The sequence below is a fragment of the Giraffa tippelskirchi genome, chromosome 7, assembly GCF_054371585.1.
Source record: "Giraffa tippelskirchi isolate mGirTip1 chromosome 7, T2T-mGirTip1v1.2.pri, whole genome shotgun sequence".
NCBI lineage: Eukaryota > Metazoa > Chordata > Mammalia > Artiodactyla > Giraffidae > Giraffa > Giraffa tippelskirchi.
The window spans coordinates 78,978,743-78,991,380 of record NC_137281.1 but is presented as its reverse complement, the minus strand read 5'-3'; the positions used below and the strand labels follow the sequence as shown (position 1 = coordinate 78,991,380).

The window sequence follows — 12,638 nt, the reverse complement described above, 5'->3', positions numbered from 1 at the left end:
AATCTCTAAATAGAATTAAAAATTTTTTTTCCAAGCCACAGAATCTCAATCAATAATGAGTTCTTTTCTAAAAAAAAAAACCACAGGTGTTTTTAGTAAGAACATCTGCCAGCTTTCAAAACACTCTTATAATGAGATTTTTATTTATCAGAATCAGTGAAATGTTCTCCCTTTTTTGACAGGGTCAAATAGAAATTGACGATCAAGTGGAAGGACTCCAGTATCTAGCCTCTCAATATGATTTCATTGACTTAGATCGTGTGGGCATCCATGGCTGGTCCTATGGAGGATACCTCTCTCTAATGGCATTAATGCAGAGGTCAGATATCTTCAGGGTATGTGATTTCCTATGGTATTTCTTTTGCAATAAGGGTAGAATTCTCTATAAATTGAGATACGAGAAAAGAACCAATTTTCTGAAGGTGACAGTATTATGAAATATTAGGGTTTGTGTGTTTAACAGCCATGAGAAATAATAGATTTGTCAACTTGTGGGATATATATTTATATATCTTTATCTGTATATATCTGTATAAAATACTTGTCAGCTTGATCAGTTATTAGCTATTAGCAGACATATGCCAAATATTATGGGAGACAGTCATGATTAGTAAAACCCACATTTGTTTTGAGTTGTTCTTATTTGTTTAATTATTGGGCTACAACCTCTGAGGGCAGGGATCTATCTGCCCTATACTGTATCCTCAGCAGCCAAGCACAATACTTGGTGCATAGTAGATCCTAAGTAAATCTGCACCAAATGAATAAGCTACTAAATATATAAGCAGTGATTACAACTTTATAAACAACCTCTTAGAAAAATGTTAGAAAAAAGATGCTAACAACTGTTAAGAAAATGGGAATAATGAGTAGCATTTTTCTTTTTTTAATATTTCATTAACATGATTTTATTTTACAGTGGAAATTATTTACTTTTAGAAATAAAAGTGATAGGGTTTTTGTATATTCAGAAAATCTTTATTTATAATAACCACAAAATGAACTCTGAATACTACCATAATTTTCCCCAGGCTTGCAGCTGTCAAGAAAGTAATTAAAGTATTTAAATATAAAACTGTGTGGGAGCCTTAAAATGAGACAGGTGTTTAGTATGTAAATATATTTCATTCATTGTTTTAAATTCTGTACTGCCAACAGAAGCTAAAAAAAGAAAAAGAAGAAGAAAATGACTGCTCTTCCTGTGTAAAGCTGACACTTGTCCCATATTTTTTTCCTCAGCTTACGCTGAGGCATTCATATGTTCTAGTTCAGCCTCCTCTTCTAATGGAGACTCATGTTTATGTTTCATCCAGCCCAGGTTAAGGATTTAGTGTGTGGCACCTCTGTGGAACATGAAGCTAGCTGACTCATTAAGTATCAAGTTCTTGACCTTGGCATTCCCCTTTGATTTTCTGAGTTGCCTGAGACCATAGTTGTGAGGCTAATGCCTAAAGATAATTTTAGCCTATAAATTTGCAGTTACAGGCTCTCAGTGTTAACCATTCTTTTCTGAACCACACTTGACTGTCACTGTTATCTTATGTAGGTCGCTATTGCTGGGGCCCCAGTCACTCTATGGATCTTCTATGATACAGGCTATACGGAACGTTACATGGGTCACCCTGACCAGAATGAACAGGGCTATTACTTAGGATCTGTGGCCATGCAAGCAGAAAAATTCCCCTCTGAGTAAGTTTAAGCTTTAAAATTGAAATTATAAATTTAAAATTGTATTTTTTAAGATTGTCTTTAATAATAAGGAAAGCTACAAATATGACAAAAATAAAACTAATATTTTATGGATTACTAGAAAGCATGGCTGTTTTCTTAAAGCTGAATTATAGGCCAGTTCATATAATTTGGGTTTTTTAGCAAGTTATATTTGAAGCAATTGCTTAAGTGCTAAAAGAATCTTATTAATTAAGTATACCACTGTTTCCCTGGAGGAAGGCATGGCAACCTACTCCAGTATTCTTGCCTAGAGAATGTGCATGGACAGAGGAGCCTGAAAGGCTACAGTCCATGGGGTCGCAAAGAGTTGGACACGACTGAGCAACTAAGCACAGCACAGCATCACTGTTTCACAGTGGAAAAAATCCCATTTCTGCTTACATATATTTTACAAATAGCATATATGATTATTCTTTTTCTAGGGACATGCTGTAATTATTGACGTATGCTAATATCTTAATAGGAAATTGAACACATTTAATTTTTTTCCATTACATGTAGCATCTGGTTAATATATTACTAATTTGATATTGAAATGTTGACTCCTTATTCTAACATTACAGTATAAGGAAGTTATTGTAGTAGGTTATCGTTAGTTTTAACAAGTTAAGTAGTTTTCCCAAATTTTACCTCATTCTCTGATATTTCCATTTCTCCAGACCAAATCGTTTACTACTCTTACATGGGTTCTTGGATGAGAATGTTCATTTTGCACACACCAGTATATTACTGAGTTTTTTAGTAAGGGCTGGAAAGCCATATGATTTACAGGTGAGTTCTTTTAATTTTCTGATTAAAATAGTCATAATTCGTGATTGGTTACTTTGGAATATAATAAACTATGGAGTGAGGTTGAATTTTCAGCTGTGGCCACTTTCTGCTTAAGAGAACTGAAATAATAGGCATAGTTAGCAGTGCCTCTAGTTGGATAAAAGTTAAGGTTCTATTGAAGTCAGGATGAAAATTGGCCTGTCCGATTACATGACTTGTGTATCTGTATCTGCTTTCAGTTTGTAATCATGGACAAGATGACAGGAGTCCATTCACTATCCTCCTTTGCTTTTCTTCTTCCCCTTGGAAGGGTGAGGAAATGCTACTTGATTTCATTGTTGTAAAGGATTTTTAGGACCTGAATATCTGGTCTTTTAATTTTCTTCTATTTTATATTGATACTGGGACAGAAACCAAAAGTTACCCACCTCCATTGCTCCATTATTCAAAAAAAAAAAAAGCTTTTAAGAGAAACTCTTTCTTCCTTTTCTTCCTTGTTTCTACTCCTTGCATGGATTATATGTTCATAAGAAATGAAAAATATTAAAAAAAAAAAGAAAAGAAATGAAAAATATTACTTTTCCTTCTTTTATGTTTCAGTTGACATTTATTTAGGTAAACTCATTATGAGATATTTAGCTATAGCACCAGTTTTCAAGGGTCTCAGGACCCTTTTATATACCAAAAAGCTTTTGTTTATGTGAGTTATGTCTATGAGTATTGCTCTTATATTGACTAAGAAAATCTTAAAATATTTATGATCACATTTTTTTAATGGAAAAACAATTTAAAGTTTACTGAGAAAGTTAGTACTGTTTTACATATTTGTAAATCCCTTTAATATCTGGCTTAATAAGAAATACACCTCAATGCTTATATCTACTTCCACGTATAGTCTGTTGTGAAATGTTGTTTTGGCTAAAGTAAATGAAGAAATTTAGGCCTCACAAAATACCTAGCTAAAAAACGGGAGTAATATTTTAGCCTTTTCAGATAATAATGGCTATTTTTCTTTGTTGCTACACTAAAACTGGACAAATGGTAGTTTCTTAAAGGTTAGTTTTAGCGTGGAATCCAAAGCCATATCTATAAACTTTTCATGCTCTGTTATAGTCTGTTGGATGGATCTTGTACTTCAAATGCATCTTTTATCCATGCATTGGTCATCTGGAAAACACTGGTTCACTTCTAAGTGTTGACTCATTTCATCATACAATAGTTTTAAAATCACATACATTAGTACTACCACTGATCCCAACAGAAAAGTCTTCCAGGTATTGGGAAACTCATGAAATAGTAGTGGTAGATGCAAGTTTTCCAAAATTCTAATTTTCACTTAAAATCTCAAAATTTATCACTAGCAACAAATACTGTCAATGTTGTCTTTGAAGTAGCCACAGCTCACATTATTTTTGAGAAAATGCTTGCCAAATAGCCAGGTATGAATCACTGTAGATGTCTTTCTTTCAAGTGAAAAAACGGAGTTCCATTTAAAAACTCAGTTTTAGGGACCCTGGCAATCAAGTGGTTAAGATGCCACACTTGCAGTGCACTGGGCATGGGTTCGATCCCTAGTTGGGGACTATAAGAGCTTACATGCCTCGAGGCACAGATAAAAGAAAGAAAACTCAGTTGTACAAGTCTTTTCCTTCACACATCTTGTAGCAGAAGTGCTTTATGCATTCTATCTATGGCTATACATCTATCTATGCATTTTATCACCACAGAATATAAAAAGACCTCTGCTCAAGGGCTGCAATTTAATAAAATTCTAAATTTTACTTCCACTTAAATGAAGCTGGCATTTTTTCTTATTTACTAAAGTGTATGTCACTGATTTGATTCATGCTAGGAGAAGGCAATGGCACCCCACTCCAGTACTCTTGCCTGGAAAATCCCATGGACGGAGGAGCCTGGTAGGCTACAGTCCATGGGGTCGCTAAGAGTCGGACACAACTGAGCGACTTCACTTTCACTTTTCCCTTTCATGCACTGGAGAAAGAAATGGCAGCCCACTTCAGTATTCTTGCCTGGAGAATCCCGGGGACGGGGGAGCCTGGTGGGCTGCCGTCTATGGGGTCGCACAGAGTCGGACACGACTGAAGCGACTTAGCAGCAGTAGCAGCAGGGCACCAGCAGTTTTACCCACCATTGCCTTTCATTATCATTGCAGATGCCAACACAGTGAATAAAGGCAATAATGTCTTAGTTTTGTTCTGAAAGTAGTTTTGACCCTGTGTATCCCTTGAAAGGGTTTCTGAAGACTTCAGAAGTCTGCAAACCACACTTGGAGAACCATTGATCCTTCTGTAAGCTTAATGGTACATAGGGAAGTAGAAAAAGAAGAGGGACTTTCCCAGCAGTTCAGTGGTTGAGAAGCCACACTTCCAGCGCAGGGGGCGTGGGTGGTTCCTACCTTGGACAGGAAGTAAGAGCCTACATATCGTGGGGCATGGCCAAAAAAATTTTTTTTAATAATAATAAAAAAAATAAAAGGAGGAGAACCTTTACATTGGAGGTGTGTATGCAATATCTTGGAGAAAGTCTGCTCCATGTTATTAATCCTGTTGAAAATCTCTAGAAAGCTTTGGAAGGAGATTCTAAGTTCTTATTTTTTGTATTTTGATTTTGTTGTTGTTTTTTAAGATCTATCCTCAGGAGAGACACAGCATAAGAGTTCCTGAATCTGGAGAACATTATGAACTGCATCTTTTGCACTACCTTCAAGAAAACCTTGGGTCACGTATTGCTGCTCTGAAAGTGATATAATTTTGACCTGTGTAGAACTCTGGTATACACTGGCTGTTTAACCAAATGAGGAAGTTTAAATTTAATCAATAGAGAACTGATCAGCACATTTTGGTACTTGCCACATAACATCTACTTCTGAAAGTATATCTGGTGCCATGCAGGTGTTTACAGCTTGTGGATAGTAATCTAATACCTTAACCATACACACACAAAATTAAATGACACATTTCTAAGGGACCCAGCAATACCTTGAGAATCACTGAAAAAAAGAAGACATTAGCACCATGTATTCATACTACCTTATTTTCATTTTTAATAGCATTATGAAACCTCATGGACTTAGTGTATTTTTACAGTATACTTCTGAGTTTGTTAAAATATTATGATATTAATGATTGGCTTGGTTCAATTACAGAATCTCTGACTAGTTACAGATTTGATAGCACTTAAATGTAATTGAATAGCTTCTGCTTCATTGCTTGGGGTGTATCCAGCATGTTATAAACTAATCACTATTAAACCTATGACTTAACCAATCATTAATGATTGTTCAAGGTTAAGTTAGTGGCCTCCTAAAGACACTTACTTTGTTTCATTCAAACTCTGACCAGTTTTTAGCCAATTTAAATTGTATCTAGTATAAATGGTTCTCTTTGATGATATGACCGAGTGGGTTTTTCTTTTCACATAAAGGCAAGTAACTATATATGTAGCATGATTATAATAAATTACAGGCAGGAAAATTTTAATCAGATAATTAGATCTTAAATATTTGCAGGCAGTTTCTTTCCCTTTGGGAAAAGAAAAAAGTACACATTCACTCGTATTCTTCAGAAAATTGACTGGTGCCATTTTCCATTGGGTATTTCCTCATTGAAGTGTTCCAGAGTTTTAGGGCAATAGAAGGGAATTTTGGTGGAGTCGGGAAGACCAGGGTGTAGAGAATGGCAGGGAGAGGAGAAGGCAAGGATCTGCTTAAGAACTAAGCAGAAGTATAATCTGACCAAAAATACTCATGAAAAAGTTTAAGAATTGAAATTTAAACTCCTAGAATATTAGCTAAGGAAACCAGAGTTAAGAAATCACTCTCTTGCCAACAGTTACAGACTAACATTATGCAGGGGAAGAAAAGCTCCTTACAGTTACTTTTACATTTCTAATTCTAATTTTTTGTTATTTTCGTCTTAATTTTGGAAGCCTTACAAACTGAAACTTTCTCTAATCTTTATAAATTATTTGAGCATCATTTAGATATTGTGATCTTAAAATACAGAGGTTTCCAGACAACCTCTTTACCATAAACTGATCCCCAGCCAGCCATGACTCTCTTTTTCAGTGTTCAAAGCTTTATAAGGGATTTCTTGAATGGTCATGAGATTTTCCTTATTTAGCCCTAGCGCTTGACTATTAAGGGAGTTCATGGTGCTGATTGGGATCTGTCATCTTAGAATATTAGGGTGCTAGCTGGGTCATACTGGAGCCAGTGACAGAGAAGGCACCCAAGAGTTTGACCCTTTTTATGACAAGCCTCAATGTTTGGAAAGTCATTATCAGTACTTCTAAACAGTGTTCCAAAAGAAAAAAATTTTTCTCTCTCTCACCATCACAGAGTGAATAGATTCCTATCCTAGAGAGCACAGCCTCCATTAGTAAAGATAACTGTGCTTGAGATGTGGACTTCATCGTTGAGGGCCACATGGGAGGTGGGAGAGGTCCAGAGATGACAGGGTGACCTGGTGGTTCTGTCCTTGGAAGGGGATTGGGTTTTGCTGGTTTTGTATTTATACTGTATTATAGGTACCACACTTTTCCCTATGACTGTATATGTATTGATTTTCTTGTTTATGGTATTTTCCCATGCTGAGATATGTTTATATTCTTTTCAATGTTAAATTAAATTCGTTTGGGTAATATTCTTCCCCAAGAAAGTATTTTCCCCCATGACTTAAGTTTGCATCTGGTTACTGAAAGCGATTTTTGTTTGTGGACCTAGTTGGCCTCTGAGGATATATATATCCTTATATAATATGCAAAATAGAAATGATATACAGTAGCTTTTAGACACTATTCATTTGAAACCTCTTCCCCAATATGGCTGTGTTTTCAAAATGGCATCTCATATTTTACCAAAACAAACCTTAAAGGAACCTCATGAACTCTCAAATTCACAGGTATTTACCTTTTGCATCTTGCCATCTGCTTTCCTCCCATCACAAGGAATGCTTCTGTTGTCATTCCCTGTCAGTCAGTTAAAGGCCACTCTTCTTCTATAGAGGAGGAAAATACCTGACTGAATCTGCATGCAGAAGGACAGCTTGACTGAATTTGATTTTTAAAATCAATGTGAAAAACATAGTCAATTCAGGCAATCTGTAGAAAACTCACTAAAACTATTTGTACCCCGTGTATGGGCAACAAACTAAAAGGCAAGAGCATAGCAACATTTTTAGTGAGCACCGAAAAGCACTAGGTTAAACATCAAGGGGGGGTTTTGCAGGTTTGATAATTGAGTGCACATGAACAACCATCAGGTAGGTATGGTTGCTTGTGTGTTGAGCAGTGAGACTCAAGATCTGATGCATCTGGGATGCTTTTGAAAAGAAATGCACTCTTGAACCTCACTCTTAGAAATTCAGATTTGGTTAATTAAGTGGAGACCAGGAATCTGCATTTCTAACAAGCTTTCCAGGTGACTCTAAAGCAAGTCATTTGTGGGGCTACTTTAAGAAACTCTCCTATAGGAATGAGTTGGATTAAGAAAATAATAGGTGATTTTTACTCTGGACTGACTTTCAAGAACCTAAAACAATAGTCAAGATAACTCCTTATACAATAATTACTGGCCGTTTTTTCACTCTGAAAGAAGCAGAAGGTATCATTAACTGTATCTCCCCTTGGTCTGGAGATTAATTTTGCAATGAAGATTTTTCCCTCTTGCCATTCCTGGCTTGTTTCCAATGCCTCACAAGAGGAAGAAGTCACAATACATGCATGATTTTTCAAAAGAATGAGATAATAGATACTGATGCTTACTTTTACTTGTTTTATTTCTTTAAGAAAAGTGTATCCCACCTCTCTGTAACATTGTTCTCTCTTTAGGTGGAATGATTCCTATGAGATCTCTCATTATTATAGAATTACAGAACTTTCAAGCTATTATATCTTTGATATAATCTGATGTTCTCGTTTTTTTAGAGGAGGAACCTCCATACAGAGAGGAGAAAATATATCCATGGGCACACAGCCACTTAGTGCTTTGTCGGTACTAGACTCCATCCAGATATCCCAACTCACGGTAGTTAAATGATATGTAGAAAAGGCAAATTTTTAAAGAAGTATTTATTAATATATTCCTATGAAACATTTTAAAGATAACATAAAATGGTTACTTTTTCCATTCTGAAGTAAATGCTAAGCATGCTTATTAATGAAGCAGTACTTCTAATTAGTATATGACATTCTGAAGTTAATTAAAATTGTTACACTCAACTTGTCTTCCTCAGTGTAGTGGGAGGTTTGGGGCTTGGGATATAAAGTGCTTGTTTAAGCCTAGGAACCCAAATTAGAGCTATTTAATGTAAGCAAAGAGACTTGGCCATATCTAAACTAAGATATGGAAGCTGAGTGTCCATTCCCAGCAGACACAGGAAACTTCCTGACTTTCACCTTTCCACAGCCCAACCTCTCCTATCCATCTTGCAGCCTGTAAAATATGGAGACATGTTAGTGCAAGGTGCTGGCTCCAGTTTTTTCTTACTTTGTCAAAAGACAGTTCTAGGTAATCATTTAAGAAGTCCCTCAGAGAGAGTAGTGTTTGTATGTTTGTTTTTAAATAACCCAAATACAAATTTATGTTGTATTCAGCACAATTGGAGTTCAGGTCTTTAATTTTAGAACATAAAGTGCCTGCTGTTTTAAGCGTTGACTTGTATAAAAAGAACTGCATGTCTCACTCCAGTAAGTTTATGGGTTTTCTCATTTTCAGCTATATGGCTTTTAATCATGTAAAGTGAAACATTAGTTTTGTTGCATTTTATTACAGGTTCTTTGTTGCAATAAAGATGCTGCTAAAATTAATTGATGTAAATGTCCCTTTTTCCCCCATTCTGCATTTATACACTCTTGCCTTGACTAGTGGCAACCGTGACTGGTTAAAACACACAAGATCATATGCTTACAATGGAGAATGGAGACTGCAAGGTAATTGATTACATGTGGTTTCTAGTATAGATACTAACCAAAGATACATCCAGGCTTCCTCGATAGCTCAGTTGGTAAAGAATCTGCCTGCAATGCAGGAGACCCCGGTTCGATTCCTGGTCAGGAAGATCCCCTGGAGAAGGGATAGGCTACCCACTCCAATGTTCTTGGGCTTCCCTTGTGGCTCAGCTGGTAAAGAATCCACCTGCAATAAATACAGAAGACCTGGGTTCGATCCCTGGGTTGGGAAGATCCCCTGGAGAAGGGAGAAGCTACCCACTGCAGTATTATGGCCTGGAGAATTCTATGGACTGAATATTCCGTGGGGTTGCAAAGAATCAGATACAGCTGAGTGACTTTCACTTTAAAAGATGCATCCAGACACAGAGGGAGGTGTGCTTTGTATGTGTAAGTGGTTCTCAACACCCAGAGCTGGTACTGCAAGGGTGGATAATGCTTGGAGCCAGTGATTAGCATCTCCTCCCTGAGCAGCTAGCAGTTTCTCTGGAATGCCTCTTGGAGTTGACAGTGGTTTCTGCATGCTCCCTAGGAAGTTACAAGGGAGTTCAGTGTAATATTTTCCTCAGAGATTTCTTTGGCAATTCTCTGGTCTTTAGAGGCTGAACTAGGGAAAGGGTGGAGAAAAGAAGCAGATGAACCCCTCTAAAAATAGTAAATTTGGATTTGTCTCATAATTCTTCCAGAACAAACCTTCAGTTTGGATTCTATAGCCCTCTGAAATTGTACGCAAAATATTGCATGAATGAGTGAAGGTGCATTCTGGGGAGCAGGGCTTTGGCATCAGATTCTCAAAGGGATAATGTTTAAAAAAAAAATGCTGTGTTCTATATCAGGGTCTTTAAACTTTTATATATAAAAAAATTAGAAATAAAAGATTATCTTTAAACATCATACTGCCATAGATCTATCCTTTTTACCTCATGACATATTAAAGAAAAAAAGACATTTAAATGACTCTGGGATAAACTAAGGTGCACTGGGTTAACCTGTTGAGGCTATTTTTAGCCAGAAATGATCAGCCAAACCCATCCAAACTAAAGAGATTTAATACCTCAGCATACATACAATTTATGGCACTCCAGGTGAGAAACTTATAGACTATGATCTCTTTAATTTAGCCAGGATTATTGCTAATCAAAAATCAGCTTTCAACCTAGCCATAATCATCCCACAAAGATGGCTGGCAGTTGCGGACTTGCAGTGGCTCTTGGGCTCCAGGGTCCTCCCAGAGCAAGCGTATGACCTCAAGGCCTCTGACGGCCCTCTGGCCTGACCTCACCCACACAGTGGTTATGAGAAATAAGGATTGATCCCTTAGTGCTTTGGAGGGGAGCAGAGTTAAAACAACTGCAGTATAAGGATCTCATAACCATAATTTTATTTGGGGCTTGGAGCAGTTTGGGGAATTAGCAAGATTTAAATAATCAGCCTAGTTCTGTCCATAGATCTGGTGCCCTGGCCATGCCACCCTGGATGGAGGTGAGCTCTCACTGAAATGGATTACATGGGATCAGCTCTGACACAGGGAATGAGATTTTTGAGTTTGTGTGCTCCTTACTGAAATATACACCTTCAAAATTGGCTCCCTACTTGAGTTCTTGAAATAGAAGTTTGGGAACAGGACAGTTGTCCTTAGCCAGTTTCAGGAATCCACTCCCTGCCACTGCCCGCCCCCCCCCCCAGCACATCTTCACTGGAAAAGCACTCTGCAGAAGGGCATAGTTGAGCATTCTTCTCAGACCCCCTTGGCTCAGATGGTAAAGAATCTGCCTACAATGCAGTTCGATCCCTGGGTCGGAAAGATCCCCTAGAAAAGAAAGTGGCAACCCACTCCAGTATTCTTGCCTGGATAATCCCACGGACAGAGGATCCTGGTGGGCTACAGTCCCTGGGGTCACAAAGAGTTTGATGTGACTGAGTGACTAACACCATCACTTTTAGCATTCTTCTCACAAGTGACAATTATGTGCAGGAAGGGCCTCTGGCCAGGTAGGTTCTGGAAACCACGGTGCTCTTCTGTGAAATGGACTCTCCATGTTGGCTCGGTTTCTGGGCACATGTATGGTCACAGTGCTATCCCTCAGCAGGCATGTGAATGCCACCATCTGTACTTAATGTACTTGGGTACTTCATGGTGTGTTGCTGAGCCAGGTAATTGTTCTTCCTTATCTCAACTGTCCATCCTCATTCCTGTCTCTGCTCCTACCTCCTCAGTCTAGGACCTGTAATGTCATGCTGGGTTGGAGTAGAAAGTGAAGATAAAGAATTCCACCTGGAGATGGAAATGGCAATCCACTCCAGTATTCTTGCCTGGGAAATCCCATGGACAGAGGAGCCTGTCGGGCTACATGGGTTTGCAAAGAGTCGGACATGACTTAGCAACTAAAACAACAAAATAACAAGTGGCATCTGAAGTTTCTACACCTAAGGTAATCTGTGAGATGAGATCTGATGTTTGACTGGTCCCCTCATATGGAGTCATGTGTTGATTAAAAAAAAGCATTAAGGATGCTTTAGGAATGCCCATCACTCAGAGGGCAACTATCCATATTCCAGGCTCTGAGCTCTTTCCTTTTGTAAAACCATATAGACTATTAGCTATTTGAAGTGAGTGTGTAATTGTTCAGAACATGTGGATTTCATGTGTTTGAGCTTCGGTCCAGTTGCTGTCAGTTTTTCTTGTGCTGCCAACTTGTGACTCATGAACAACTAGGATCTCTTGTTCTTTCATTTCAGGGGCTGTTCCAGGACTCCAATCAGTAATTTGATTATTACAAGGTGCTGAATATGTTGGTAACCATATTGCAATACACCTCAAGGAAAAGGTTCAGATTTTTATTTTTAAAATATTTTCATTTCCTTCTTTTTGAATTTTATATCCATGTATCCATTCAGACATGCCTAGCCTATAGATGGGGATATTTATTATGAAATGGGCATTTTTTTGAAGAGAGTATTTTGCTTGAAAGGCAAAGGACTGAAAGAGATTTGTAAGTTGTTGATTTTGTTACTTCATACTGGAACTTTTAAGAAGTTTTCATCAAAGTTTTGTTTCCTACTTAAAAAAAAAAAAAGATTTCCAAGTGACTTTCTTCAGAGAAGGAGAAATATGATATGACATCCCTTATATGTGGAATCTAAAAAGAAATGATACAAATGAACCT

At 37.4% G+C, this 12,638-nt stretch overlaps 1 protein-coding gene across 15 annotated transcripts in view; it reads left to right on the top strand.

The window, feature by feature from the left end:
* Positions 1-9,330, top strand: part of DPP8 (dipeptidyl peptidase 8) — a 53,988-nt gene extending 44,658 nt beyond the window's left edge. For 14 of the 15 annotated variants that reach the window (XM_081513789.1, XM_081513784.1, XM_081513778.1 and 11 more), the window contains 4 exons: positions 183-335; positions 1,547-1,689; positions 2,391-2,502; positions 5,149-9,330. In XM_081513789.1, the coding sequence (XP_081369915.1) occupies positions 183-335; positions 1,547-1,689; positions 2,391-2,502; positions 5,149-5,271 (531 nt within the window). In that variant the 3' untranslated portion in view covers positions 5,272-9,330. The remainder of the gene's footprint in view (positions 1-182; positions 336-1,546; positions 1,690-2,390; positions 2,503-5,148) is intronic. The other variant, XM_081513790.1, reaches the window with a different exon arrangement.
* The last annotated feature ends 3,308 nt before the right edge of the window (positions 9,331-12,638 follow it).